Source organism: Vulpes lagopus, chromosome 15, assembly GCF_018345385.1.
Source record: "Vulpes lagopus strain Blue_001 chromosome 15, ASM1834538v1, whole genome shotgun sequence".
Classification (NCBI taxonomy): Eukaryota; Metazoa; Chordata; class Mammalia; order Carnivora; family Canidae; genus Vulpes; species Vulpes lagopus.
Window position 1 is genome coordinate 25,277,478 of NC_054838.1, and position 26,355 is coordinate 25,303,832.

At 40.0% G+C, this 26,355-nt stretch overlaps 1 protein-coding gene and 1 pseudogene across 3 annotated transcripts in view; one reads left to right on the plus strand and one right to left on the minus strand.

The window, feature by feature from the left end:
* PAAF1 (proteasomal ATPase associated factor 1) overlaps positions 1-16,846 on the plus strand; it is a 41,417-nt gene extending 24,571 nt beyond the window's left edge. For 2 of the 3 annotated variants that reach the window (XM_041730548.1, XM_041730550.1), the window contains 5 exons: positions 5,444-5,535; positions 7,161-7,276; positions 8,987-9,069; positions 12,926-13,008; positions 16,426-16,846. In XM_041730548.1, the coding sequence (XP_041586482.1) occupies positions 5,444-5,535; positions 7,161-7,276; positions 8,987-9,069; positions 12,926-13,008; positions 16,426-16,503 (452 nt within the window). In that variant the 3' untranslated portion in view covers positions 16,504-16,846. Of the gene's footprint in view, positions 1-5,443; positions 5,702-7,160; positions 7,277-8,986; positions 9,070-12,925; positions 13,009-16,425 lie in introns of those variants that run through there. The other variant, XM_041730549.1, reaches the window with a different exon arrangement.
* On the minus strand, positions 14,860-16,418 carry LOC121476489 (annotated as a pseudogene).
* Positions 16,847-26,355: the final 9,509 nt, after the last annotated feature.

Here is a 26,355-nt window from a genome sequence, read left to right on the forward strand (position 1 = left end):
TTTCTGTTATTTTGGAATCTACAAAAGTGTATGTCATTGTTAACTATATTTGAGTAAGTACAATCTAGTTTAGCAGGTAAGACTGATGCCTATAAAACAACAAAAAAATTTTAGCTAAGAGAACTTAATGATTCTTTCTTTAACATAATTTTTTAAAAGATTATTTATTTATTTATTTGAGAGCATGAGAGAGAGCACGAACAGGGGGCAGGAAGAGAGAAAAGCAAACTTCCCTGAGCATGACAGCAGACTCTCCAGGACCCCAGGATCATGACTGGAGCCAAAGGCAGATCTTAACTGACTGACCCACCCAGGTGCCCCAACAACTTAATGATTCTTTTTTTTTTTTTTTTTTAAGATTTTATTTATTCATGAGAGACACAGAAAGAGAGAGAGGCAGAGACATAGGTAGAGGGAGAAGCAGGCTCCATGCAGGGAACCCGATGTGGGACTCAATCCAGGCATTCCAGGATCATGCCCTGAGCCAAAGGCAGATGCTCAACTGCTGAGCCACTCAGGCATCCCCAACTTAATGACTCTTAATGCAAATAAAATAGGTTTTTTTGGAAGAAGAGAGTATTTTATATTTTAGGTTAGTGTAGATGAGAAAGTTGTCACAAAGAAGTTGACTTGAACCTTAAAAGATGAATTTGAGTTGAACAGACAAGAATGGGAAGGATGGGAGAATGGGAGCTGGGAGTAGAGCTAGGGGCAGTTAACATTGAAATGGTTTGGAGGTGAAATTTACTAGAAAGAAAGGTATATTTGGCTATGTAGGTTGGATTTAGAATAGTAATAGTGCAGGGCACTTGACTGCTCAGTTGGTAGAGCATGTGACTCTCCATCTCAGAGTTATAAGCTTGAGTCCTATGTTGGGTGTAGAGATTACTTAAAAAAATCTTTAGGGGCACCTGCCCAGGCAGTGGAATATGCAACTCTTGATATTGGAGTTGTGGATTCAAGTGCCATCTTGAATGGGGTAGCGATTACTTAAAAATAAAATCTTTTTAAAAAATATTTTTATTTTTTTAAAGATTTTATTTATTCATGAGAGACACAGAGAGAAGATAGAGACATAGGTAGAGGGAGAAGCAGGCTCCTTGCAGGGAGCCCAATGTGGGACTTGATCCCGGAACTCTGGGATCACACCCTGAGCCAAAGGCAGACGCTCAACCGCTGAGCCACCCAGGAGTCCCTAAAAAAAAAATCTTTAAAAAAATATATTTCTTTTTTTTTTTTTAATTTTTTTTTTTTTAATTTTTATTCATGATAGTCACAGAGAGAGAGAGAGAGAGAGAGAGAGAGAGAGAGGCAGAGACACAGAGACACAGGCAGAGGGAGAAGCAGGCTCCATGCACCGGGAGCCCGACGTGGGATTCGATCCCGGGTCTCCAGGATCGCGCCCTGGGCCGAAGGCAGGCGCCAAACCGCTGCGCCACCCAGGGATCCCCAAAAAATATATTTCTTAAACCAAAAAAAAAAGAGTAGTAGTAGTGGGAAATAGGTGAGTAGAATGATAGCTTTGGGGAGTCAAAATGATAATGTCCTGATAAGGCAACTTGCATTCTTTTCTTCCTGTGATTGTAACTAATAGTTGCTTTTCTGTTTCTATAGGACTATTATTCTACCATCATATTTGCTTCTCACATTAAAAAAAAAAAAAAAAAAAAACGCAAAACTTTATTTTTTAGAGCAGTTGCAGGTTCGTAGCAAAATTGAGCAGAAAATACAGTTTTTGAGGGGGATCTGGGTTAGTCCGGGCTCATTGGGTTAAGCATCTGCCTTCAACTCAGGTCATGATCTGGGGTCCTGGGATCCCTGCTCAACAGGGAGTCTCTTCCCCCTCACTGTGTACCCCTCCCCCTGCTCATGCTCTCTCTCACTGCACTCTGTCCCTCAAATAAATAGAAATCTTTAAAAATAAATAAAATTGATAGGTCTTTTTGTTTGTTTGTTTTTTTAAGTACAGTTTTCAGGGTGGCTCAGTCAGTTAAGTGTCCAACTCTTGGGTTTGGCTCAGGTCATGATCTCAGGATCATGAGATCCAGCCCTGCGTCGGGCTGTGTGCCCAGTGTAGAATCTGCTTAAGGGTTCTCTCTTTCTTCCCTCTGCCCTCTGCTTGCTCATGCTTGCACATGCTCACTCGCTCACTCTCTCTCTCAAATAAATAATCTAAAATTTTGAAAAAAGAGAAAGTACGGTTTTTGTATACCCTCTGCCCCAGACAGCCTCCTCAATTATCAGTTTATCAACATCCCTCACCAGAGTGGTATATTTGTTACAATTGATAAACCTTTGTTGACATATCATTATCACTCACATAGTTTACATCAGGGTTCATTCTTGGTGTTGTACATTCTATGGGTTTGGACAAATGTATAATGACATGAATCTATTATCGCATTACACAGAAGATTCCCTGCCTGAAAAATCCTTTGTGCTCTACCAATTCATCCTTTCCTCTCCTATAACCCTTTTCCTCTCCTTTTAACTTTTGGCAACCACTGATATTTTTACTGTGTCCATGATTTTGCCTTTTCCAGAATGTCACATTTGGAATCATAAACTATGTAGTCTTTTCAGGTTCGTTTCTTTCTCTTAGTAATAAGCATTTAAGGTTCCTCCTTAATGCTTTTTGCACTGAATAGTATTCCATTGTCTGGATATAACCTCATTTTATTTATCAGTTCACCTATGGAAGGACATCTTAGTTGCTTCCAAGTTTTGGTGATTATGAATAAACAAAGCTGCTGTAAATATCTGTGTGTAGGCTTTTGTGTGGACATATGTTTTCAACTGATTTGGGTTAATTTTGCCCTTCACTTTTGACAAAACTGTAGGTACTCTCCCCCTACCTTAAACTTCCCATGCAGATGCCTGTGATCCAAGAACTAAAACTATTACCACCAGATGTTCCCTGAACATCTCTCTTTGGAATTAATAGGAAGAGTGATTTTCCCAAAATGTGATACATGTGCAATTAGTGATAAGATCATGTCAGGCAGTACACATTTTTAATAGGTATATATTTAATACATACATATTTTACTTCAAACGTATGATATCCCACAAATGTTACTTAAAACAAGGTCAAGTTTTTAAAAATTTGTTGATTTAAAGTAAGTTAAATGAAAATATTCTTGTTTGCTTTATTTCCTCATTTCCCGCTTACTCTTCAATCCATTCTAGGGTAGTTGGAGCTCCTGTGGCTTAACTGCAGTAGCTCTCGTCAAGGTCCCTTGTGACTCTGTGTTGCCTGATCTACTGTTATATCTCTGTGCTTATCTCTCTGAATTCCCAACAGAATTTAACATGGTAAACTCCTCTCCTTGGGACACTTTTCTTTCTAGGCTTCTTTATTCCTATCTCACTGGCTGCTGCTTCTTGGTCTCCTTTTATAAATTTCCTTTATTCTTACTTTAATTATTGGAGGACACTCAGTTCTGGCTATAAGGTAATCTCATCAGTTCCATGACTTTAAATATTGTATTTAAACTGGTAATTTCAGTTAAAAATGTCTGTAATATAAAGACCTCTCTCCTGAGTTTCAGACTCTTTAGGTGTCTGATAGACACTCAAACTAATCTTGTCTTGCATAGAGTGTTTGATTCCCCACCCCCACCCCAAATCTGTGATCAAGCTCAAAGCCTGATCGTACCATCCACCCCACCTTTCCTCACATCCTCCATCAGCAAAATCTGTCATCTCTACCTTTATAGTGTTTCTGATTTCTCCACCTACCCTCTTCTTTCCTCCTGTCAGTATCCTGGTCTGGTCTGGCATCAGCTGTTGCCTGTACTAGTCTCTTATAATCCATTCTCAAAGCAACCATTGTGATCATTAAAAAAAAAAATCAAATCATGTTGCTCTTCTTTGTCCCTACTGTCCTCCAGTGACCTCCTTTTATACATATATTAAAATCCTGCCCCCTTCACTTGGCTTATCACAAACCCTTAACACTTTCTGTCCTCTCCAGTCTTTTCCAGCTTCATGTCATAGTGCCCATACTTCCCAAAGTTTTTTGTAAGACTGGTTTCTGGTTACCATTCAGGTCTCAGTTGAAAAGTGGCCTCCATGGAGTTTTTTTTTAGAGATTTATTTATTTATTTTAGAGAGACCAGGATGAGGAGGAGGGGGCAAAAGGAGAGTCTTAAGTGGACTCCTCACTGAGTGCAGAGCCCGACACAGGGCTCGATCTCATGACCCTGAGATCACGACCTGAGCTGAAAGCAAGAGTCAGATACTTAACTGACTACACATCCCAGGTTCCCCTCCGTGGAGTTTTTTGATAGGTGAAGTTTAAATTTAAAATCACCAGGGTACCTGGATCGCTGAGTTGATTAAGCATCTGCCTTTGGTGCAGGTCATGATCCTGGGGTCCTGGGGTTGAGCCCTCTGGTGGGGAGCCTCCTTTTCCTTCTCCCCATCCATGCTTGTGCTCTCTCTTTCTCTTAAATAAATAAATAAAATATTAAATAAAAATAGATAAATAACTTTAAAATTACCTTCCTAAAAAAAATAAAATAAAAAAAAAATTACCTTCCTTAGTGGAACTCATCACTGTCTGAAAATATCCTATTTGTTTATTTATCGATTCCACTATTAACTATTTCCACTAGAGTTCTTGAGAGTAAGGACTTTTTTTGTTTTTGTATATTACTATTTCCTCAGCACCTAGAATAGTGTCCAATACATAGTAGACCTTCATTAAAGATTTCTTTAGTGAATGAATAAATTTTGTTTACTCCAGACCATAAGAGCCTTGAGGGCAGAGACTGTTTTGTTCAGCATTGTACCCCTCCTCCTAACATGGTATCATGTCACATTGCAAAGGACTTAATATTTTTAAGTTGGGTTTATTGACATATACTTTATATGTAGTAAAAGTTTATTTTTTTAAAAATTAGCTTTTTTGGGGTGTCTGGGTGGTCGGTTGGCTGACCATCTGACTCCTGGTTTTGGCTCAGCTCATGATCTTGTGGTTGTGGGATTGAGCCCCATGTTGAGCTCTGTGCTCAGTGTGGAGTCCACTTCAGATTCTTTCTCCCTCTCCCTCTGCCCCTTCCTAGCATGCTCTCTTTCTCTCTCTAATAAATAAAATCTAAAAAAAAAGTTTTAACTTATTTATTAAGTAACCTCTTACCCCCAACATGGGGCTTAAACCTACAACCCTGAGAACAAGAGTTGCATGCACTACTGAGTGAACCAGCCAGGTGCCCCAAAAGTCACCTTTTTAAAATATCAGTTCTGTGAGTTTTGACAAACATGTACAGTTATATAAACAATACCAACAGTCAAGAAATAGAATATAATAAATGATTTTTTAAGTTAGTAAGTTAATCACTAACAGTAAATTCAATAAACTGTCATCAGTATCTGTGCTTTCTGGTACTGCCAGCTGATCAGCCTAGCCCACTGTTGACATGGCTTATCTGTCATGCAGGTGAACGGGAGATTGGAACAGAGTCAAAAATGCTGCTGTTGGCACGGGAAGATAAGAAACTTCAGTGCTTGGGACTGCAGAGCAGGCAGCCGGCAAGTGGTTCCTCCAAGACTGTTGAGCTCTGGGGCATCCTGGATCACTCTGATTTTTGGAAAGCAGTTTTGGAAATGTTTCTACTTGCTCCCTGTGTTCACTTTTTGAGAAAGCTGCAGGAATAAGGGCCAGTAAAATGTAATGATTAAGAGCATGGGATTTGGAGTAAGGGCAACATTTATATTCTAGCTCTTCCATGATAGCTGTGACATTTAAGAGGTTACTTAACCATTCAGAGCCTCAGTTTCCTCATCACTAAACTGGGCATAGTAGTACTCACCTCATAGGGTTATGTGATGAGGATTAAATACTGCTTTGTGACCTTCGTTAAATCACTTTCTCTCTGGGCTTTGTGTGCTATATAGAAAATGATGAGGTTATGTAGATTCCCTTCCATATTCAAGGTAATGTGAAGAAATTCTGAATAAAGGACTCATGAATTCAGGGGTCTTGATCAATTAATGACCAGATGTCTTTTATGGAAGAATTATTTGAATTTTCTTCCTTCAGCCTCTGAAGTTTTGCTGGGCAGACTGTGCTCATTATAAAGTCCTGAGTTCCCTGGGATTTGAGTTTTAAAATTTCTTTTCACCTCCTATCAACCTCAGCAAGACAACTTTAGGTTTGGTTTGGCCACAGGTTTTGTATTTTCATTTCTCCTAATTATTTCATTGTTCTAGTGATGTTTCCATTTTCAGAAATGAGGTTCCAGGAACATCACTCTTTTTGATTCTATCATCTCTGTACTCTGCACTGCTTTACCTTCCAAAGGGAAATCACAGGTTTTGTTCATTTGGCCGAGTTTGGTTCTTTTCTTTCCTTTTTAGAACATTTGAGGGAGAAATGATCAGATTGAGCCAACAGTAGAGAACAAATAAAAATCTGATAACTCCTTTTTTTCAGGCACTTGGGGAGAATTGTAATTCTTTTTTTTTTTTTTTTTGTAATTCTTTAAATTGCCGCTTTAAGCTTGTTTCTTTTCCTACGTAGTATCTCCCTTCAAAAGGTTGTTAGAAGTGACATGAAGCAAAATTTCAATGTGTGAATCCCAAGTGTTTCTCAAATGGAGAGTTGTAATGAGAAGGGGGAGGAGAAAGATATTGTGGACTGAAAGTCCTATGAGTCGTTGTGTTGAGAGGTTAATAGTCTGAAAACTGCTGCCTCCATGTATGGTAGTACTTACACTGCTGAAGTCCTGGGCAAGCCTTAGATTCCCTAAATCCTGGGAGGGGTTCCTCCTCAGTCATTGCTGAGTATTTTGTTTAGATTCACGGTGCTTAAAGGGAGAAGAAATAAAATGTCTCTAAAAAGGGGAAACTTTGGGGATCCCTGGGTGGCGCAGTGGTTTGGTGCCTGCCTTTGGCCCAGGGCGCGATCCTGGAGACCCGGTATCGAATCCCACATCGGTCTCCCGGTGCATGGAGCCTGCTCCTCCCTCTACCTGTGTCTCTGCCTCTCTCTCTCTCTCTCTGTGTGACTATCATAAATAAATAAAGAAAAAAAAATTTTTAAAAAAATGGGAAACTTTTCTTTCTTTTTTCTTTTTTTTTTTTTTTTGGTGCCTATTTATTCCTGAAAACAAATTAATCTTTAAGCAGCAGTTTTGGCTTCTGCTTGTTTTCAGGTGTTCCTCTTTGTTGGCTCAGATGCCTTCAACTGCTGCACTTTTCTCTCTGGCTTCTTGCTATTGGCTGGGACACAGGATGGAAACATTTATCAGCTGGATGTGAGGAGTCCAAGGTGAGTCACCATTTATTTGCATGATGCAGGTCTTCTGCAGAGTGGAAATTTTTATTAGCTTTAACAGATTTAAACAGATTTAGCATAGCGTAGCATTTAGGTGACTGTTGAATCAAGGTATATTTTTCCATTCATAAAGGTTTTCCAGTGTGAGTTGTCTGATTGCTCTTATTATTCCTGGAATCATATTAAAAGGTAATTTGATTCATGCTGTCATGATTGTCCTCTTGTAGTTCTGACTTTGGAATCTATGCTTAAATAATGAACTAACATTTCACTTAAAATGGTTGTATAGAACTTTTAATTTTAAGGAGCTCAGTAATTTTCTCAGTGTTATTAAATCTGGGTTGGTCTAAGATTGATCATTTTTAGTTCAAGTAAGCCAGCTGTGTTTTTTGTTTGGCTTTGATCATAACCTACCTGAAACAGGCCTTATTCAGGTCTTAAAAGTACCCAGAGAGAATCACACAGCCTCTCCATCCCAGGATTTAACGGTTTCTCCATTTCTGTCCCTTCCTCCTTCCATTTCCGTCCTTTGTTCAGCTGACATTTATTGAATGGCTTTTGTGGTCACCAGACATTGTGCAGGGCACTGAAAAACAGAAATAAAAGATACAGACTCTGCCTTTGAGGCACTTGGAGTCTAACAGTAGAGACAGGCAAGTAAAAGACGTTTGTGATGCAGTGTGTGATCAGTGGGCTCCACACAGGAATTTGAAAAGCACTGAGAAAGAGAAAGAAGGTGGGACTGCTTCTCCAAGGAAAATGAAGCTTTAATTGGATCTTGTCCAGTAGGAAGTTACCAAGTAAAGAAGAGAGGGGTCTGACATAGGTAGAATAGCATACAGAGAGAGACACGTGAAGACATTTGGAAGTACGACACTTTCAGGGATCCTTGAGTAGTTTAATATGTTTAATATGACAGATATATACCCTGCAGACAGGGTAGCAGTGAGAAGTGATGCCAGACAGGAAAGCAGGAGTTTGAAAGAACTTGTGTACCATCCAAAGGAATTTGGTCTTTATTCCAAGAGCAGTAAAGAAATTCCAATGAAAGGTGACTAGCTTATATCTTTTCTTCCATAATTTGAATTACTTTACTTCTCTACTTGTCTTTTTCTCTGTGAAGATAGGGAATCTCGGATCACTATTAGAAAATCAGCCTTACAGGGGTGCCTGGCTGGCTCAGTTGGTAGAGCATGAGATTCTTGATCTCAGGGTCATAAGTTCAAGCCCCACATTGGGTGTAGAGACTACTTAAGATTTAAAAGAAAATCAGCTTTACATACATATTAAATTGATTTTCACCTTTCTCTTTTATCTTAAAAAAAGTCCTGACACTTTTAATATCTCACAACTGTCTTAATTCTGTCTACGAGCAGAACAACTAACATATTGTTAACATTGTTATCTTAAACTCTTGTCAGGCCTCTCCTAAAAACTGGAGTTATTGGTGGTGACTTAGTTCATTCAACTCAATGACCTGTTTAGTTAGAGACATGTTTAAATTCACTCCAAGGTGATTTTGAGTGGATCACCTTGATCTACTGTTTAAGGATCTTGCCAGGAAAGAAACTTTATGAATGTTTAATCTCTATCCACAGTTGTCCTGTTTGCTTTTGTATGGCTAGTACTATATATTGAATATAGTCTTAACATTTTGCTTTTGAAGTAAAAAAGGGAAATTTCCCCTTTTTCTTTGAATTCTAGGACTCCAGTACAAGTCATCCACAGATCAGGAGCACCAGTTCTGTCCCTGCTGAGTTTCAGAGATGGATTCGTTGCTAGCCAAGGTGGGCCCAGGGGCCACTTGAGAGAGATGGCTTCCTGTAGTTCATTTTTTTTTTTTTTTTTAGATTTTATTTATTTATTCATGAGACACACAAAGGGAAAGAGGCAGAGAGAGAAGTAGGCTCCTTGCAGGAAGCCCGATGCAGAACTCGATCCTGGGTCTCCAGAGTCATGCCCTAGACTGAAGGCGGTGCTAAACCGCTCAGCCACCCAGGCTGCCCCTTGTAGTTCATTTAAACTTAGATTTTGGGGGGCCTGGGTGGCTTAGTCCATTAAGCATCTAACTCTTGATTTCCACTCAGGTTGTGATCTCAGGGTTGTGAGATTGAGCCCTGGATCAGGCTCCATGCTGTGTGGAGCCTACTTAAGATTCTATCTCATGAGATGCCTGGGTGGCTCAGGTGGTTGAATGTCTGACTCTTGATTTTGGCTCAGGGTCACGATCTTGAAGTTACGAGAAGGAGCCTCATGTTGGATCCAAACTTGGAGCCTGCTTGGATTCTTTCTCCCCCTCTCTGCCCCTCCCTTAAAAAAAATTAATGATTCTCTGTCCCTCTTCCTCTGTCCCCCTCTATCCTACCCCCACTTCCCCACTCATAACCCTCTCTCTATATATAAAAAATAAGTAAACAGAGGTTTAAATACATGATCTATGATGGGGCTACAGGCATGGTCCTCCACAATTCTTTGGCATATTGTATTTATCAATAGTGTTTATCACCGGGGATCCCTGGGTGGCTCAGTGGTTTAGCGCCTGCCTTTGGCCCAGGGCGTGATCCCGGAGTCCCAGGATTGAGTCCCGCGTCGGGCTCCTTGCATGGAGCCTGCTTCTCCCTCTGCCTGTGTCTCTGCCTCTCTCTCTCTCTCTGATCTCTCATTAATAAATAAAATCTTAAAAAAAAAAAAGATAGTGTTTATCACCTACACTGATTGTCTATGTCTCCCTCTAGTCCAGGATCCTTGAGAGTAGGGACTGTGCTTTATTTGTCATAACTCTGTTTTCAGAGGACGAAACTAAGAGCAATAAAACAAAGTTACCAGGAGCCATATTTCAGTTGAATATGAGGAAAATGTTCTGTTTGTTTGTTTGTTTGTTTGTTTGTTTTTAAATGTTCTGTTTTGTAAGAGAGAAGCTGACATTGTGAAGAGTACCACTACCTCTGGGGATGGACAAGCATTAGGCTGGTTGGCTACTCTGCAAGGTGTTATGAAGGGAATTCCGTACTAGTTTAGAAGTTGAATATAGATCACCTTTGAGGTCCTTTGGAACTCTTTGATTGACTAGAGAGGAGATTGAAATTGCCAGATTAAACAATTTTGAAACTTTTTATTATGGAGATTGTCAAAGATTGATAAAAAGGTGGAGAGAATAACATAATGAACCTGATATACTTATTATCTAGCTTTAACCGTTACCAGTTTGTGGCTAATACTGTTTCATTTTGTTTTACACATTCCCTTAGAATCCCCACCATTGTAATATTTTGAAACATATCACAGACATTGTATTATTTTACCTGTCAATATTTATATAAATATCTCTAAAAAGTAATAATTCTTTAATGAAAAGATTTTTGGGGTGCGTAGCTGGCTCTGTTGGTAGAGTGTGCAACTCTTGATCTTGGGCTGTGAGTTTGACCCCCATTTTGGGTGTAGAGATTACTTAATAAAATAACGTTTTAATTTTAAATAAAGGGACACCTGGGTGGCTCAGCGGTTGGGCACCTGCCTTCGGCTCAGGTCTTCTCCCTCTGTCTGTGTCTCTGCCTCTCTCTCTCTCTCTCTCTCTCTCTCTCTGTGTGTGTCTCATGAATAAATTAATAAATCTGGGGCACCTGGGTGGTTCAGTGGTTGAGCATCTATCTGCCTTTGGCTCAGGGTGTGATCCTGGAGTCCTGGGATCGAGTCCTGCATTGGGCTCCCTGTGAGGAGCCTGCTTCTCCCTCTATCTATGTCTCTGCCTCTCTCCCTGTGTCTCTCATGAATAAATAAATAAAATCTTATAAATAAATAAATAATAAATAAATAAATAAGTCTTTTTAAAAGGCCAAAATTTAAATAATAATAAATAATAATTTATAAAATATTATTTTTAGTAATAATACAAGAAAGGATAGGGTCTTCTTGTATGCTGCTAGTTGGAGTATATAGATTAACAGATAAAATATAAAATTGACAGTTGTTTTGGGGGATCCCTAGATGGCTCAGCAGTTTGTTTAGTCCCTGCCTTCAGCCCAGGGCATGGTCCTAGAGTCCCAGGATCGAGTTCCACATCAGGCTCCCTGCATGGAGCCTGCTTCTCCCTCTGTCTGTGTCTCTGCCTCTCTCTCTCTCTGTGTGTGTCTCTCATGAATAAATAAATAAAATCTTAAAAAAAAAAAAAACAGTTGTTTTGGACAGCAGTTTCAAATTTTAAAAAACTTGAAAAGATTAAAAGTTTTTCCTGGATTCTTTACAAAGCCACAATATTGATACAGAAAATCTTTATGCATAAAGATACTCTTTTTTTTCTAAGATTTTATTTATTTATTCATGAGAGACACAGAGAGAGAGAGGCAGAGACACAGGCAGAGGGAGAAGCAGGCTCCATGCAAGGAGCCCGACATGGGACTCGATCCTAGATCCCGGGACTATGCCCTGAGCCAAAGGCAGATGCTCAACTGCTGAGCCACCCAGGCGTCCCATAAAGATACTCTTTTATGCGGTGTGCTCTCAACCATGTAAAATAAAAATTTGCACAAAGAAGATTGGAAAAATACATAAAAATGTTAACAGTAGTTATCTTTGAGTGGTAGGTTGAGTGATTAATTTTTTTTACTTCTGTTTCTTTGTTTTTAAAGCTTTCTTCAATTAGCATGTACTATTTTTATATTAAGTAAAACAATAACAAAAAATTACCTAATTCAGCAGTTTATAGATCACCCCAAGTCTCAGTTGTCCATGTTCTTTTGAGGAAACAAAATTTAGAAATTAGATATACTTTTATTTTCTTGGTATAACAGCTTTGCTCCTTTGCCTACTGTACCTGGTCAAATTTATAGATTGAAGAATAATTTGGGAGCACATTGAAACATTTACACAAACACTTCTCGGTTAAAAATAGTTGTCAAAAAAAAAAATCGTTGTCCACAGTCAATTTGCAGTCAGATATATAAACCTGTCGTTGCTTGCTCTGTGCCCTTGGCAGGTATTGCTAATCAAAGAGCCCTTCTTCCCACTGAGCTTGAACTTGTCCTTCAAATCCTCTAGCCCAGCATTCTAGTTGTTTTGTTTGTTTGTTTGATGGTTTTTAAAGATTTTACTGGGCAGCCCCGGTGGCGCAGTGGTTTGGCGCCTCCTGCAGCCTGGGGTGTGATCCTGGAGACCCGGGATCCAGTCCCACATCGGGCTTCCTGCATGGAGCCTGCTTCTCCCTCTGACTGTGTCTCTGCCTTTCTCTCTCTCTCTCTGAGTAAATAAATAAATCTTTAAAAAAAAATAAAATAAGATAAAGATTTTACGTATTTATTCATGAGGGACACAGAGAGAAAAGCAGAGACATGGAAAGAGGGAGGAAGCAGGCTTCTTTCAGGGATCCCAATATGGGACTCGATCCCTGGGTCCGGGATCACGCCCTGAGCCAAAGGCAGACGCTCGGGTGCTGAGCTACCCAGGCATCCCCTAGCCCAGCATTCTAGGCAGGCAGTGTAAGTCCTCATATTTGACCCACATAATGAGACTTGTTTGCCATTCTGGGTCTTGGGATGATCTTCTTTAGGCTAGTGATGTACAGAAATAAACTAAAATATTGATTTTTTAAAAACTCCTTTACATGCAGCTTTCTCTTCAGTTATCTAAATTTTACTTTTTGCCTTTTAGGTGATGGAAGCTGCTTCATTGTCCAGCAAGACCTAGACTATCTCATTGAGCTCACTGGGGCTGACTCTGATCCTGTGTACAAGGTACAGGCCTGTGAGGAGCCTGGGTGATTCTCACTTGGGATCAAGGGCTTTTGAGAGGACTGAATCCAGCTACTTTGTGGGCATTCAGGATGATAAAATATTTATGGATGAGATAAAAGGAAGTGAGAATTTTGAGTCAGAAGTGATTTCACCACTTCTTAGCTCGAAACTTGAAAAATCAGTTCATCTCCCTGGTCTGTCAATTCTGTAAATTGAAAGTGTTAATGAGATAATGTATATGAAAATAGTTGTAAATTTTAAATCGTCTATAAATATTAACTATCATCATCATCATTATTATTATTTAAAGTTCAAGACTGATTATATCATTTGATTAGAGTGAAAAGAAAAAAGGGGAAATAATATTTATTGACCAGACATTGTGCTGGATGTTTTACATGTATCATCTTGTTTCATTGTTGTTAACTATTCTTGAGTTATAGGTATTATTATTTCTATTGTTTTTATAATTTTTAAAACGTTATACAGTTAATATATACCTAAAAAATTCAACCAGTAGAAAATTTTACAGACTTTGAAGTCCCCTTTAAGACTTTTTTAGTTCTGCTCTTCTTTGCAGAAGTGTCTAGCATTAACAGTTCAGCAGTATGCTGTTTTTGGAGAAAAAAACTGTTTTTGGAGAATTTGCACTTACATCATTATGTTTATGTATTTATGTAAATAATACAGTTTTAATCTTTATTCTGTTCATAACTGAGATCATTCTATATGTATTGTTCTATGACTTTTTTAAATTAACATCTAGGGCTCTTTTCAGATAAATGCATATATAGATCTACTTCGTTTTTTAAAATTTCTGCATAGTTCTGTGTTGGGAATTAGCATACAATTTTCATTTTATAGGTGAAGAAACTGGGGTCCAAAGTGGTTGAGAAAGTTGCTCTAGGTCATGTAGCTACACATTTGCAAACCTGAGATTAATCTACCTCTAGAATTCATGCTATTTCCACTAAATTAGTGATTCTTAATCTTAGAATCTTTTCCTTTTTTTTTTTTGAGGGATGATACAGACTTTATTAACAACTGAGATCTCACCTACATATTATTTTGCTAGTCTGCATGGGTACATTAATCCTAATGAGTTTAGATTTATGATGAGTGGGCTCAATCATACAACAATATACACAAATTATATATATATTTTTAAGATTTTTTATTTATTTGTTCATGAAAGACAGAGAGAGAGAGAGAAGCAGAGATATAGGCAGAAAGAGAAGCAGGCTCCATGCAGGGAGCCTGCTGTGGGACTCCATCTTGGGACTCCAGGATCACACCCTGGACCAAAGGCAAGCGCTAAACTACTGAGCCACCCAGGGATACCCCACAAATTTTTTAAAAAACAGTATTGCACATATTATGCTCCTATAAAGTCAGTTTTGATTAAAAACCTCTAGTTTCAAAAATCAGTCTGATTTGTTTTTTGTTTGTTTGTTTTTTTGAGAGAGTGTGAGAGAGCACAAGCAGGGGGAGGAGCAGAGGGAGAGACAGAAGCAGAGGGAGAGATAGAACCAGGCTCCCCACTGAGCAGGGAGCTCCAACGACGTGGGGCTCAATCCCAGGACCCTGAGATTATGACCTGAGCTGAAGGGAGACACTTAACCAGTGACTGAGCCACCCAGGCACCCCAGATCAGTCTGATTTTGAAGATGAACCAAAATATACTCTATAATTCTAAAATCTATTTTGGTCATTTTATACTATGCTATTTTATTGAACTACAATACATGTTTTTTAAAAGGACACTGATAAAGGGCACCATCTGGTATTAACTTTAATCTTAGCTGACTTCCTTCCTCTTTCCCCAAATCCCTTGGCCAAAAGTTCTCCTTTGTGAAAAAGACTGAAAGACCCAGTGATACTTTAGCAGCAGTCCTATTACTACATGGAGGTAAAAAAAAAGGGGGGGGGCCAGATCCTCCTCTCATTCTCCCACACTATGCAACTCACAAATGGTTCTGAAATGAGAATATTCACTGTCATACTTAAAAACTTAAGGACATGGCGAGTCAAGACAGGAAAAGAAAGCCATAGGTGGGCACCTGAAGAGTTAAGCTGCTCTGTCCAATACCTGTGTAATATGTGGTTTTAGCTAAATCTCTTTAACTACCAAAGAGGACCTGCTTGATTCACCTTCCAAATCAGAACAAGACTAAAAATTCATACTTGCATTTTCTGTGGTGCAGAGGTTCCAGCAGTGGTGAGGAGCTCATAAGCAGGATCTCTACTCCTGCATAATATGAAGCATGCACACAACATGTCTAGCAGCTAAAGAGCTGCAGATGCCAGTACTGCCCAGATAACGTGCACCATGATTTTTTATAGCTTTTTCACACCTAGAACATCACATTTCTCAGTATGGAGGTCAGAGGAGTGGGCCAACCTACCATTATAGCTGCTGGCTGTTTCTCTGCTGTAGCTGAGAGGGACACTGTGGTTTTTGGTTTCTTTGAACCAGTCCCTGTTTTTCCAGTCTGACTAGTTGGTTCTGTTGTAGGGTTGGTTCCACTATAGGTCTTACACACTTTCTAAATGCTGCAATCAACCTCATTTTTCCACCTTTGCTCTGCAAACGTATCCCAAAACCATTACAACAGCTTCTGTGACAAAAACCAAGAGTAGGATGATGACAAATGTGGCAAGTCTACAGCAGCTTTCCCAGATTGTGGCACAGTAAACAATGGGCCAAAAAATGAACAGGGGTCCACAGCTATGATCATTATTGAAGGAATGAGAAGGTACACATCTTCAAAGAAGTGGTCATAGTCACCATAAATGATGAAGACATGGGCTCCCACATAGCGTAAATGCCAGAATGCCTCCCGACCCCAAAGATGAGGTTGAGAAACTCCGGAAGTCTTGGAGGAGGTGATGCTGCAGTGGTCTATGTCCATGGTGCTGGCAGCCTACTGGCACCATGCACTCACCAAGCAAGGTGGCATTGGCAGTGGAGCCTCCCCACTGGGAGCTGCATAGCCTGAGTGACACTTAACCTCAGCCCCTGGTGCCATTGCATAGCTCCAGCAAGCGCCTTGCTCCTCCACACAGCAGCTGCTGAAATCCTCCTCAGACAAGCACATATTGAGAACTTCTTTGAATATAATTATACAAGATTCAGGAATATCCTGGCCCATCTATAGGTTATCTCCTTTCCCAGGTACAGACCCTCTGCTCTCAACTATGCACCACACTAATGAGTTTGCTCTCTGCTTGGCTAATTATCTGTTCTGTAGTCCCAGATCCTAGCCACCTATTTTTTAAAATACTATCATGGATATCAATCTTTGGAGTCAGTAGAGCTTCTTAGACTCACTTGTACTAATGGGGATAAATAACACACCTCTTTTTGAAATGGAAGACTCTCAGGCTTCCTTTGAGCTGTGAACTTTTGTGTTCCAGGTAGCCATATGGGAGAAGCAGATCTACACATGCTGTCGGGATGGTCTCGTGCGACGCTATCAGCTCTCTGACCTCTGACCCCTTGGGAAAGGATTCATAGTTAATGAAAAAGATTGACCCTAATCAACAAAAAGCAAAATAGTCATCAGTCCTTCTCAAGGATCATGGCCCTTTATTGTTTTGGGCACCCCTTGGAAGTCACAGAAAAGCAGCTGCATTGGCCCATGCGGAAGTATCATTCCATGACAAGACCTACTGTGAACTGAGTAAGAAGCTAACGTTTTCCCTGTATAAACTTACCCCAAGAACACAGGGCAAGGATATGGATCCTTACAGTTTGACATACCATTATGTTAAATGTTTACAAGGACTAGAGGACTAAAGCTTGTTCTCTGATGGAAATAAAGAGAATGTATTGTAAGGAGTCTGAATTTGAAAAACTTTGTTAAATATTCTTACTCCAGCAAAGTCATTCAGATGATGGAACTCCTTTCTCAGGTACTTCCTGTTGGCCTGGCCATGGAGAAATACTACTTATTAGCACCAAATACCCCTTCAGCAGGAACCTGGGAAAGATTCTTATACAGGTAGGAAAACCAAGGACTGAGGGGTTTTCTGCTACATGGGACCTTTAGTCCTAGGCAAACTGATATGATTCATCAGTCCTTGTACAGGTGATAACGTTGAATCGTAGCTTCGTAAAGGCAGTGGCTGAGTGTGGTCCCTGGAACAGCCATATCAGTATCACCTGAGAACTTGTTAGAAATAGAAATTCCTAGGCCCCACCTCAGCCCTAAATCAGAAATTCTGTGGGCAGAGCCAACTAGGTGATCCTGATGCCTGCTAAAGTTTGAGACCTAGAGGAAGAGATAGTAAAGGGCACTTTAATCATAGCTGGAACCCAGCATTCATAGGATAGTGAGGCTAGTCTATAGACAATGAGCCTGGAGAGGCTGGCCAAATAGTGAAGGGGCTTGAGTGCCCGGTAAGGAGCTTGAGTTGCATTTGGTTGGCAAGAAACCTACTACAGAAGAGTTTTAAACAAGGGTTTATAACATGGTCACCTCTTTTTTCCCCCTAAATATAAAAATGGAGTCATAATATATGTATTTTGTGTTTTATTTTCACTTAGAATCTTGGAGTTCTTTTTTAGTACATTTAGACCTTCATCATTCTTTTTAAGACTTCCCAGAGTTTTACATTTTACATTTTAGAGATTACTAGAGAAAAGGTTTCTTGGGGGATATAACACTTGAGCTGAGCAATGTAGGCTAATGTCTGGGTTTATTTAAGGGAAGAAGCCAGTTTCTGCCTGGGGGAAGAGTATGGTTCTGAGCATTCGTAGGTATGTTCTCAGGTAATGTTTATAACTTCACTATGACAAGCAGGTAGTGAGACTCAAATAAATTGATTTGCTAAGGGTCATAGGGAGCAAGAACTTGAATATAGTTTATCTTAACTTTAAATCCATTTTTTTCTACCTGTTGTATATGCCTAAATTGTGAAAATAAAGTATTCATTGAATATTACTGGGTATCTACGCTATTTTAGGGACTATATTTATAATTTTAATCCAAACACTCTTTTTTTTTCTTTTTTAATCCAAACACTCTTAAAAAGGAAATGGCATTATTTTGTTTTATAGATAAGGAAACTGAGGCTTGAGAAATTAAGTACCAGACCTTTGTTTTGGACCTTGTTTAGTCTGTCTCCAAAACTGTGCTCCTTCCACTACCCCACATGGTCACGAGACCTCTGGGACTAGAACAGTTCCGTTTTAGGAGTGATTTGTGATAAGGTCAGGTAGACCCAAAGGGACATATTCCAGAGCTCAGAAATATTGGATCCGAGGAGGTCTGGGGGGGACCTCTAAGAAGTCAGATGAAGACAGGATGAAGGAGGATATGGCTGAGTTCACACAGCAGGTATGTCTGTGAGTTCCAATTCCAGGACTCATTCTTCTCCACTGCCATCACATCCATAAGCCCTTTTTCATAAGGTCTCCAGAGTTGATATCCTGATTGTAATGGATGCATTGACTCTTGATAGCTACCCTGAAATCCAGATCCAAATGGAAGGACAGAGGTAGCTCTCAGGTGCCGCAAAGCCTTGTCTACTGTGAACAGACTATCCCTAGTGTTAGCAGACAAAGTGTTGTTTTCCTTTTGGGTTGAGGAGTGCATTCTGGATAAGGAATGGCCGACAACCTATATCTGCTACTGTAAAGGCCCAGGCAAGCTAGACTTTGTTTCTTGGCTTTCAGATGCCCCCTTGTGACTTCTTGTGAGAAGTGCCTCTATTTCTCAGATCTGGAAAGCTGGTGGTGGCATCCGCTAGTGAGCATACATTGGGTGCCAGGCACAGTCCTCACAATAGCCTTGCAGAGTAAAGGTTGAATGCATCTCTTTGTGGATATATTTTATATTTTTGTTCCTAATTTGTTTCTTCTCACTTTGAAATAATTTCACACTTGAGAAAAGTTGCAAGGATATGATAACTATATTTAACATTTAGAGACTGTCCGGTTTTCCAAGTGGCTACACCATTTTATGTTCTCAGCAGCAGTGTGTAAGGGTTCTGATTTCTCCATGTCCTTGCCAACCCTTGGTTTCTCCGTCTTTTTTATTATAATCAGGTGATGTTAATTAAATGGTGTCCACCAGGTTTCTCCATGGCAAAGTTAGTATTTTGTGGAGAGCTACTTTGAGACTATATAAATATCCTGTTCCTCATTAAACTTGCATCATGTAGTGTCAGCATTTGTTGATAATTTCTATCTGAGTCAGTTATTACTACTCTGTCAAATGGTGATTTTATAATTCCATCATTCTTTTTATATTTATAATTGGCTTTCTACTCTAAGGTAGAACTTTCCCTTCTCTCCCACTTATTTAATTTTTAACTCACTCATTTATCATGGATATATTATTAGTATAGACTACACATGGATTCATATTTTATTCTATGGATTATAATCCATTATTGCTATTATTTATTTTAGTGTTTAATTTGTCCCAGTTGGACCAGTGGCAGCTCCTTCAAGCTGGATCCTATGTCCTTTTGACGTTAGTATCATTCTTCTAGTGCTTCTATATTTTCTGATACAAGATATTCAAGCTTTATCTTACACTTTCCACTCCAGTCTTGGAATCAGTCATTTGTCTAGATAGCTCTGGTTCCTTTTCATGGAACATAATGGCATTTGGAAATTAAGATCTGGGCATATTTATATTCTTGCCTACTAGGGTATTATTGCTTCTAGGCCCTATCATTGGACATGTCTGTCTCTACATCCCTCATTCTGTATGTACATTAAAGATCATGAGTTCATACTGATGTCACCTAATTTCAATCCAACTCCACTGGGATTATTCTAGCCTTCTGCGTATAAACCTTCCAATAGTGAGAAACTTGGCCATCATAATTCTCAATATTTCACTTGCTCAATACCTCTGTGAATAAACAGTCTGGCAACTGCACGGCCCATCTTCCCTTTCACCCCAGCCCCAGCACATGTGGTGTCCCTCAGAGTCTCCTTGTTCCCATGTTTACTTCAGCCAGTCCCAGGCTGAATAAGGCCTTCCCCCAACCCTCTGGGTTTAATTTAACATCTTTTCTCTGGTAATAGGAGTAAAAAGATATACAATTGAAAATATACACATGAAAAGATATGCAATTCTATAGTTAAATGCAAATTAAACTCCACAAGAAAGCTCAGAAATGCAAAAAATAAAAAAAATAATACCATATTTTCACTTTACAAATAGGAAACTGTGGCTAAGAAATCATTGTTTAAGGTCATAAAACTACTAGCTAATGGATAGGATTTGGAACTTGGTCTCTGACTCTACTGCCTCAATGCTAAGGAAGCATTTCTTTGTGACATACGCTTTTGTATAATTGTATTTAGTATTTTTAAACCTACCCTGTGGTAGAGTTTATGTTAACAATCTCATTTATTCAAGGAAACAGACTTGGAGCCATTAAGTAAACTTGCTTCAGGTCACACAAATGGGAAGTGAGCACAGCACCATCAATATAGTTGCTTTCTGACCACTCAACTTTTTTTTTTTTTAACTTTGTTTAAAAAACCTTTTGGTGCAATATTAAAAAGCAATACAGGGGCAGCCCGGGTGGCTCAGCGGTTTAGCGCCACCTTCAGTCCAGGGTGTGATCCTGGAGACCCGGGATCGAGTCCCACGGGTTCTCCCTGCATGGAGCCTGCTTCTCCCTCTGCCTGTGTCTCTGCCTCTCTGTGTGTCTCTCGTGAATAAATAAATAAAATCTTTTAAAAAATAAATAAATAAACTTAAAAAAATAAAATAAAAAGCAATACAGCCAGCTGGAGTGACAACCAACAGAAAGAAAGGAGAGAGGGAACACACAGGGACCCATTCCAGCTGCTCCCAGGGGCTAGAGGCCAGGGGCAAACCTGGTTGGGGCATGGGTGATGGGGGAGAGAGGAAAGGCCACCCACCAAAATAAACAGAACATTTATATGAGAAACACCAGGCTGAACTGAAAAAAGGATCTAGGGAAGATGGGAAGCCCCCATTTTTTTCCCCAAAATGTCCTAGAAGGTTTGGCTTCCTGGAGTGAAATGAGCCAGGGCCCTGTCCCACCTCACACTCCATAATCTGGAGTACAGGATGTGCTAGAGGCTAAATGTGTGTATGCTAGGGAAACACAGGGAAGAGGGGTAGGGAGGAATGCCCCTCACTGGAATCTGTCATGAGGGCTGAGAGTGTCCCCATCCAACTCCTGGACTCTGGGGGTCTTGGGTGAGATGGGGGCTGAAATGGGTTGGGGCAGAGAGGAGTCTGGACACTCAGCCTAGAAAACCACCGAGGTCATCATCCTCATAGTGGCCTTGCTGTGGCACCTTGATGTAGTGCTCGTAGATATTCAGGGCTGGACCCAGGTGGATGCACAAGCCAGTCAGCACATCATTGTGCTGCGTGAGCAACAAAGACTTGTCACTGATTTCCTGCTCTTGGGATGCTGGCCTAGATGAAGTCATGTCCATCACTTCTACTCCACAGGGTCAGCTGGCTTCTTTTTGTGCACAAAAGGATAGCCAAAGGGGATTCCATTGGCCCCAGGTAGGGCTGGTTTTCCTGGCTGACCATTCAACTTATCCAAAACCTGCATTTTACTTCTTAGCTCTTTAACTGATTTCTGTGGCCTTTGGCCCAACTCCAGAAGTGTGTTTTAACTCCTCCAAATATACCTAAAGTAGGCCTCAAAACAAATAATATGAAATAGTTACTTTAAAGCAAGTCCTCCTCTGTAATAGTGTGGTTTCAGAGAACCCAGGAAGGTTCTTAAACATCATAGTCACTAGTATCTGAAATGCTATCATGAAACCCAATGTTTTCATCCACAATTAGAGATGAGGTTTAAAATGTAGCACTCCGGGACACCTGCACCCTGATGTTTATAGCAGCGATGTCCACAATAGCCAAACTGTGGAAGGAGCCTCAGTGTCCATCAAAAGATGAATGGATAAAGAAGATGTGGTTTATGTATACAATGGAATATTACTCAGCCATTAGAAATGACAAATACCCACCATTTGCTTCAACGTGGATGGAACTGGAGGGTATTATGCTGAGTGAAATAAGTCAATCGGAGAAGGACAAACATTATATGGTCTCATTCATTTGGGGAATATAAATAATAGTGAAAGGGAATAGAAGGGAAGGGAGAAGAAATGAGTAGGAAATATCAGAAAGGGAGACAGAACATGGAAGACTCCTATCTCTGGGAAACGAACTAGGGGTGGTGGAAGGGGAGGAGGGCGGGGGGTGGGGGTGACTGGGTGGCAGGCACTGAGGGGGGCACTTGACAGGATGAGCATGTTGGACCCTGGCTCACGGGTGCCAACGTGTCTCGGTGGACGCCCCAGAGACTCAGACCTTAGACAGGCAGATGCGACAAGCAAGAGGGTTTATTGAACGTTTGCGCAAATGGGCTTTCTGTCTCAGAGGTGGCAGAGCGCGCCGATTAGCAGTTACAGGCATTTTTTAAGGCAAAAAAACCGTGGGAGTAGCATAGCATTCGGGTTATGACATGATTGATTTCTTTGAAGGTCAACACGAACATGTTCAGGGACTTTCCAGTCAGGGCGAGGGGGTGGGATAGTTTTCTTATCTCAGAAAAACAGAATGTTTTTGTTGCTTGAATTCATGGGAGGCGCCTGGATGGGCTGCCTCTGGGTTAGGCCTGGTCCTACTCACGGTGCGGGGCGGGGGGGGGGGGGGGTCTTCAAGCACTGGGTGTTATTCTGTATGTTGGCAAATTGAACACCAATAAAAAATATATTTATTATTAAAAAAATAATAAAATATAGCACTCTTTGGGGCACCTGGGTGCCTCAGTCAGTTAAGCTTCTGTCTTTAGCTCAGGTCCTGATCCCAGGGTTCTGGGATCAAGTCCCACATCAGGCTCCCTGCTCTACAGGGAGCCTACATCTCCCTCTCCCTGCTATTCCCCCGGCTTGTGCTCTCTCTCTCTCTCTCTCTCTCTCAAATAAACTAAAAAAAAATTTTAATTAAATTTTTTAAAACCACACTTACATTTGAGAGTAAAGGAGTAGTACTTAGAAAAGATACTCCTGAAGGAAGAGGAGGAGGAGAAAAAGAAAGGTTATAGTGTGGCACTGGCCCAGGGAAACACAAGTGGAATAATAGTTCAGATATAAATCCATATATATTTGGAAACTTTATATGAAACACAGTAATCAATACAGATTGGTGGGGAAACAAAAGACTATTAAATTGGTTCTGGGATTCCTAAAGGGGAAAGGTCCTCCAGGACAAGGAATTAGGGGGTGGTCCTACACTCCAAGAGAAGACCCAGGCCCAGGCTGAGCAAGTACTTGGCGCCGACACCTCAGGCACTGGACTCCCCTTCCAGCTCTGAAAGAAGGGTTCAGGGCAAAGGGGAGAAAACAGAAGAGGTTGTGATTTGGTTGAAGGTGCCTGGTTTAGTGCTGTAATTGGCTTATTATATATATATATATATATATATATATATATATATATATATATATTTCTTGGAATAAACATTTTAAATAAAACATCATTGTTTACTCTGAAAAAAATATTGGTTCTGGACAATAGGATATCAAAAAGAAGAAAATGATACTACCTTGTACCATATACAAAAAGAATTCTAGGTGGATTAAATGTTTAAGAGTGAAATGGACTTAGAAGAAACTATAGGTGAAAACCTTTATTACCCTCCACAGAGAGTATTTCTTAAACTAGACACAAAAAGTATAATGAAAAAGAAAAAGATTGGTAAGTTCTACCCCATTTAAAAAAAATGGTTAAAACACAAGCTCTGAAGTGAAAGGGTTTGTATTTTATATATTTTCAACAAAGAAACATAAAACATGAAGAGTCAACAACAACAAAAAGAGCCCAATAGGGACATCCACATGCAGAAGAATGTAACTAGACCACTCTCTTGCACCATACACAAAGATAAACTCAAAATGGATGAAAGATCTAAATGTGAGACAAGATTCCATCAAAATCCTAGAGGAGAACACAGGCAACACCCTTTTTGAACTCAGCCACAGTAACTTCTTGCAAGATACATCCACGAAGGCAAAAGAAACAAAAGCAAAAATGAACTATTGGGACTTCATCAAGATAAGAAGCTTTTGCACAGCAAAGGATACAGTCAACAAAACTAAAAGACAACCTACAGAATGGGAGAAGATATTTGCAAATGACGTAACAGATAAAGGGCTAGTATCCAAGATTTATAAAGAACTTATTAAACTCAACAGCAAAGAAACAAACAATCCAATCATGAAATGGGCAAAAGACATGAACAGAAATCTCACAGAGGAAGACATAGACATGGCCAACACGTACATGAGAAAATGCTCCGCATCACTTGCCATCAGGGAAATACAAATCAAAACCACAATGAGATACCACCTCACACCAGTGAGAATGGGGAAAATTAACAAGGCAGGAAACCACAAATGTTGGAGAGGATGCGGAGAAAAGGGAACCCTCTTGCACTGTTGGTGGGAATGTGAACTGGTGCAGCCACTCTGGAAAACTGTGTGGAGGTTCCTCAGAGAGTTAAAAATAGATCTGCCCCATGACCCAGCAATTGCACTGTTGGGGATTTACCCCAAAGATTCAGATGCAGTGAAACGCCAGGACACCTGCACCCGATGTTTCTAGCAGCAATGTCCACAATAGCCAAACTGTGGAAGGAGCCTCAGTGTCCATCGAAAGATGAATGGATAAAGAAGATGTGGTTTATGTATACAATGGAATATTACTCAGCCATTAGAAATGACAAATACCCACCATTTGCTTCGACGTGGATGGAATTGGAGGGTATTATGCTGAGTGAAATAAGTCAATCGGAGAAGGACAAACATTATATGGTCTCATTCATTTGGGGAATATAAATAATAGTGAAAGGGAATAGAAGGGAAGGGAGAAGAAATGGGTAGGAAATATCAGAAAGGGAGACAGAACATGGAAGACTCCTAACTCTGGGAAACGAACTAGGGGTGGTGGAAGGGGAGGAGGGCGGGGGGTGGGGGTGACTGGGTGGCGGGCACTGAGGGGGGCACTTGACAGGATGAGCACTGGGTGTTATTCTGTATGTTGGCAAATTGAACACCAATAAAAAATAAATTTATTATTTAAAAAAAAGAGCCCAATAGAAAAATGGGCAAAAAACACAAATAGGCATTTCACGATAAAAAACAAATGGGCAATAAACATGAAAATATGCTCAATAAAAAAATGCAAATCAAATCTACAATGAGATGCAATTCACATCTGTCTTGGCAGACATTTAAAAAATTGACATCAGGGGTGCCTGGCTGGTTCAGTGGGTACAGCATGCAACTCTTGATCTCAGGGTTGTGAGTTTAAGCCCCACATTGGGCATGGAGCCTAGTTAAAATAAGATATATACACGCTCACGTATATATCATATATATATATATATATATATATATATATATATCATGTGATATATATGTGTGATATATATATATACACACACATGAGCTTTAAAAGAAAATTTAAAACGACATCAAGAATTGGTGAGAATGTGAAACAAAAAGGAAGGAGGTCTCAGACATTGCTATTTTGCCAGTGTAAATTAGAATAACCACATCAGAAAACTGACATTACCTTGCAAAATTGATGCATATACCCAAATGTTCAGCATCAACAGAGAATGCTATACAGCCTCTGTGTAAATAAATCACACAAATACATACCATTTGCATAAATGATTCCATTTATTTAAAGTTCAAAAACATGAAAAGATAAATGTTGGGAATATATGCAGTGGTGTGCTGAAGCTGGTTCTAACAGCTTGAAAGAACTTGGCAAATGCTACAAATCAGGGCTATTTTTTTTTCCTTCTGGTAAGCTGGTTGTTAAATATTTACAGGTATATGACAGGATATGCATAGCAATGAAACAATAAAAGCAAGAGAATACTAAACAGGTAGAGAGGGGCACACAGGGGCAACATGCCTTCAATAAGGAATGTTCTAATGCTGATGCTCTTTTGTGCATACAAACTTATTCATAAGAAAAACAAAATAATAAGAGTTAGCTTGGTCGAAGCCAGAGTCAGTGTTGTGTGTGGTTTGGCGGGTCTGAGGAGAGGTAGCTGCAGAGGTGAATGTGAGACAGTGGTTAGCTGGGGCAATTACAAGCATGTTTTTCATGCTTAAGCATTCTGACAAGCAAGGAACAAGGGGGGTTGTTGTACCCTGGGGTGAGAGATTAGGGTAGATAGAGCGGGAGCAGATCAATCATTGGCTGTGTGCCAGGGTAAGCAGTTTGGATTAAGTTTGAGCAATGTGGAGTATAGTCTTGGCAGGGTAGAGACAAGGTAGGCAGGACAGTGAGGAAGTTAGAGTGGCTT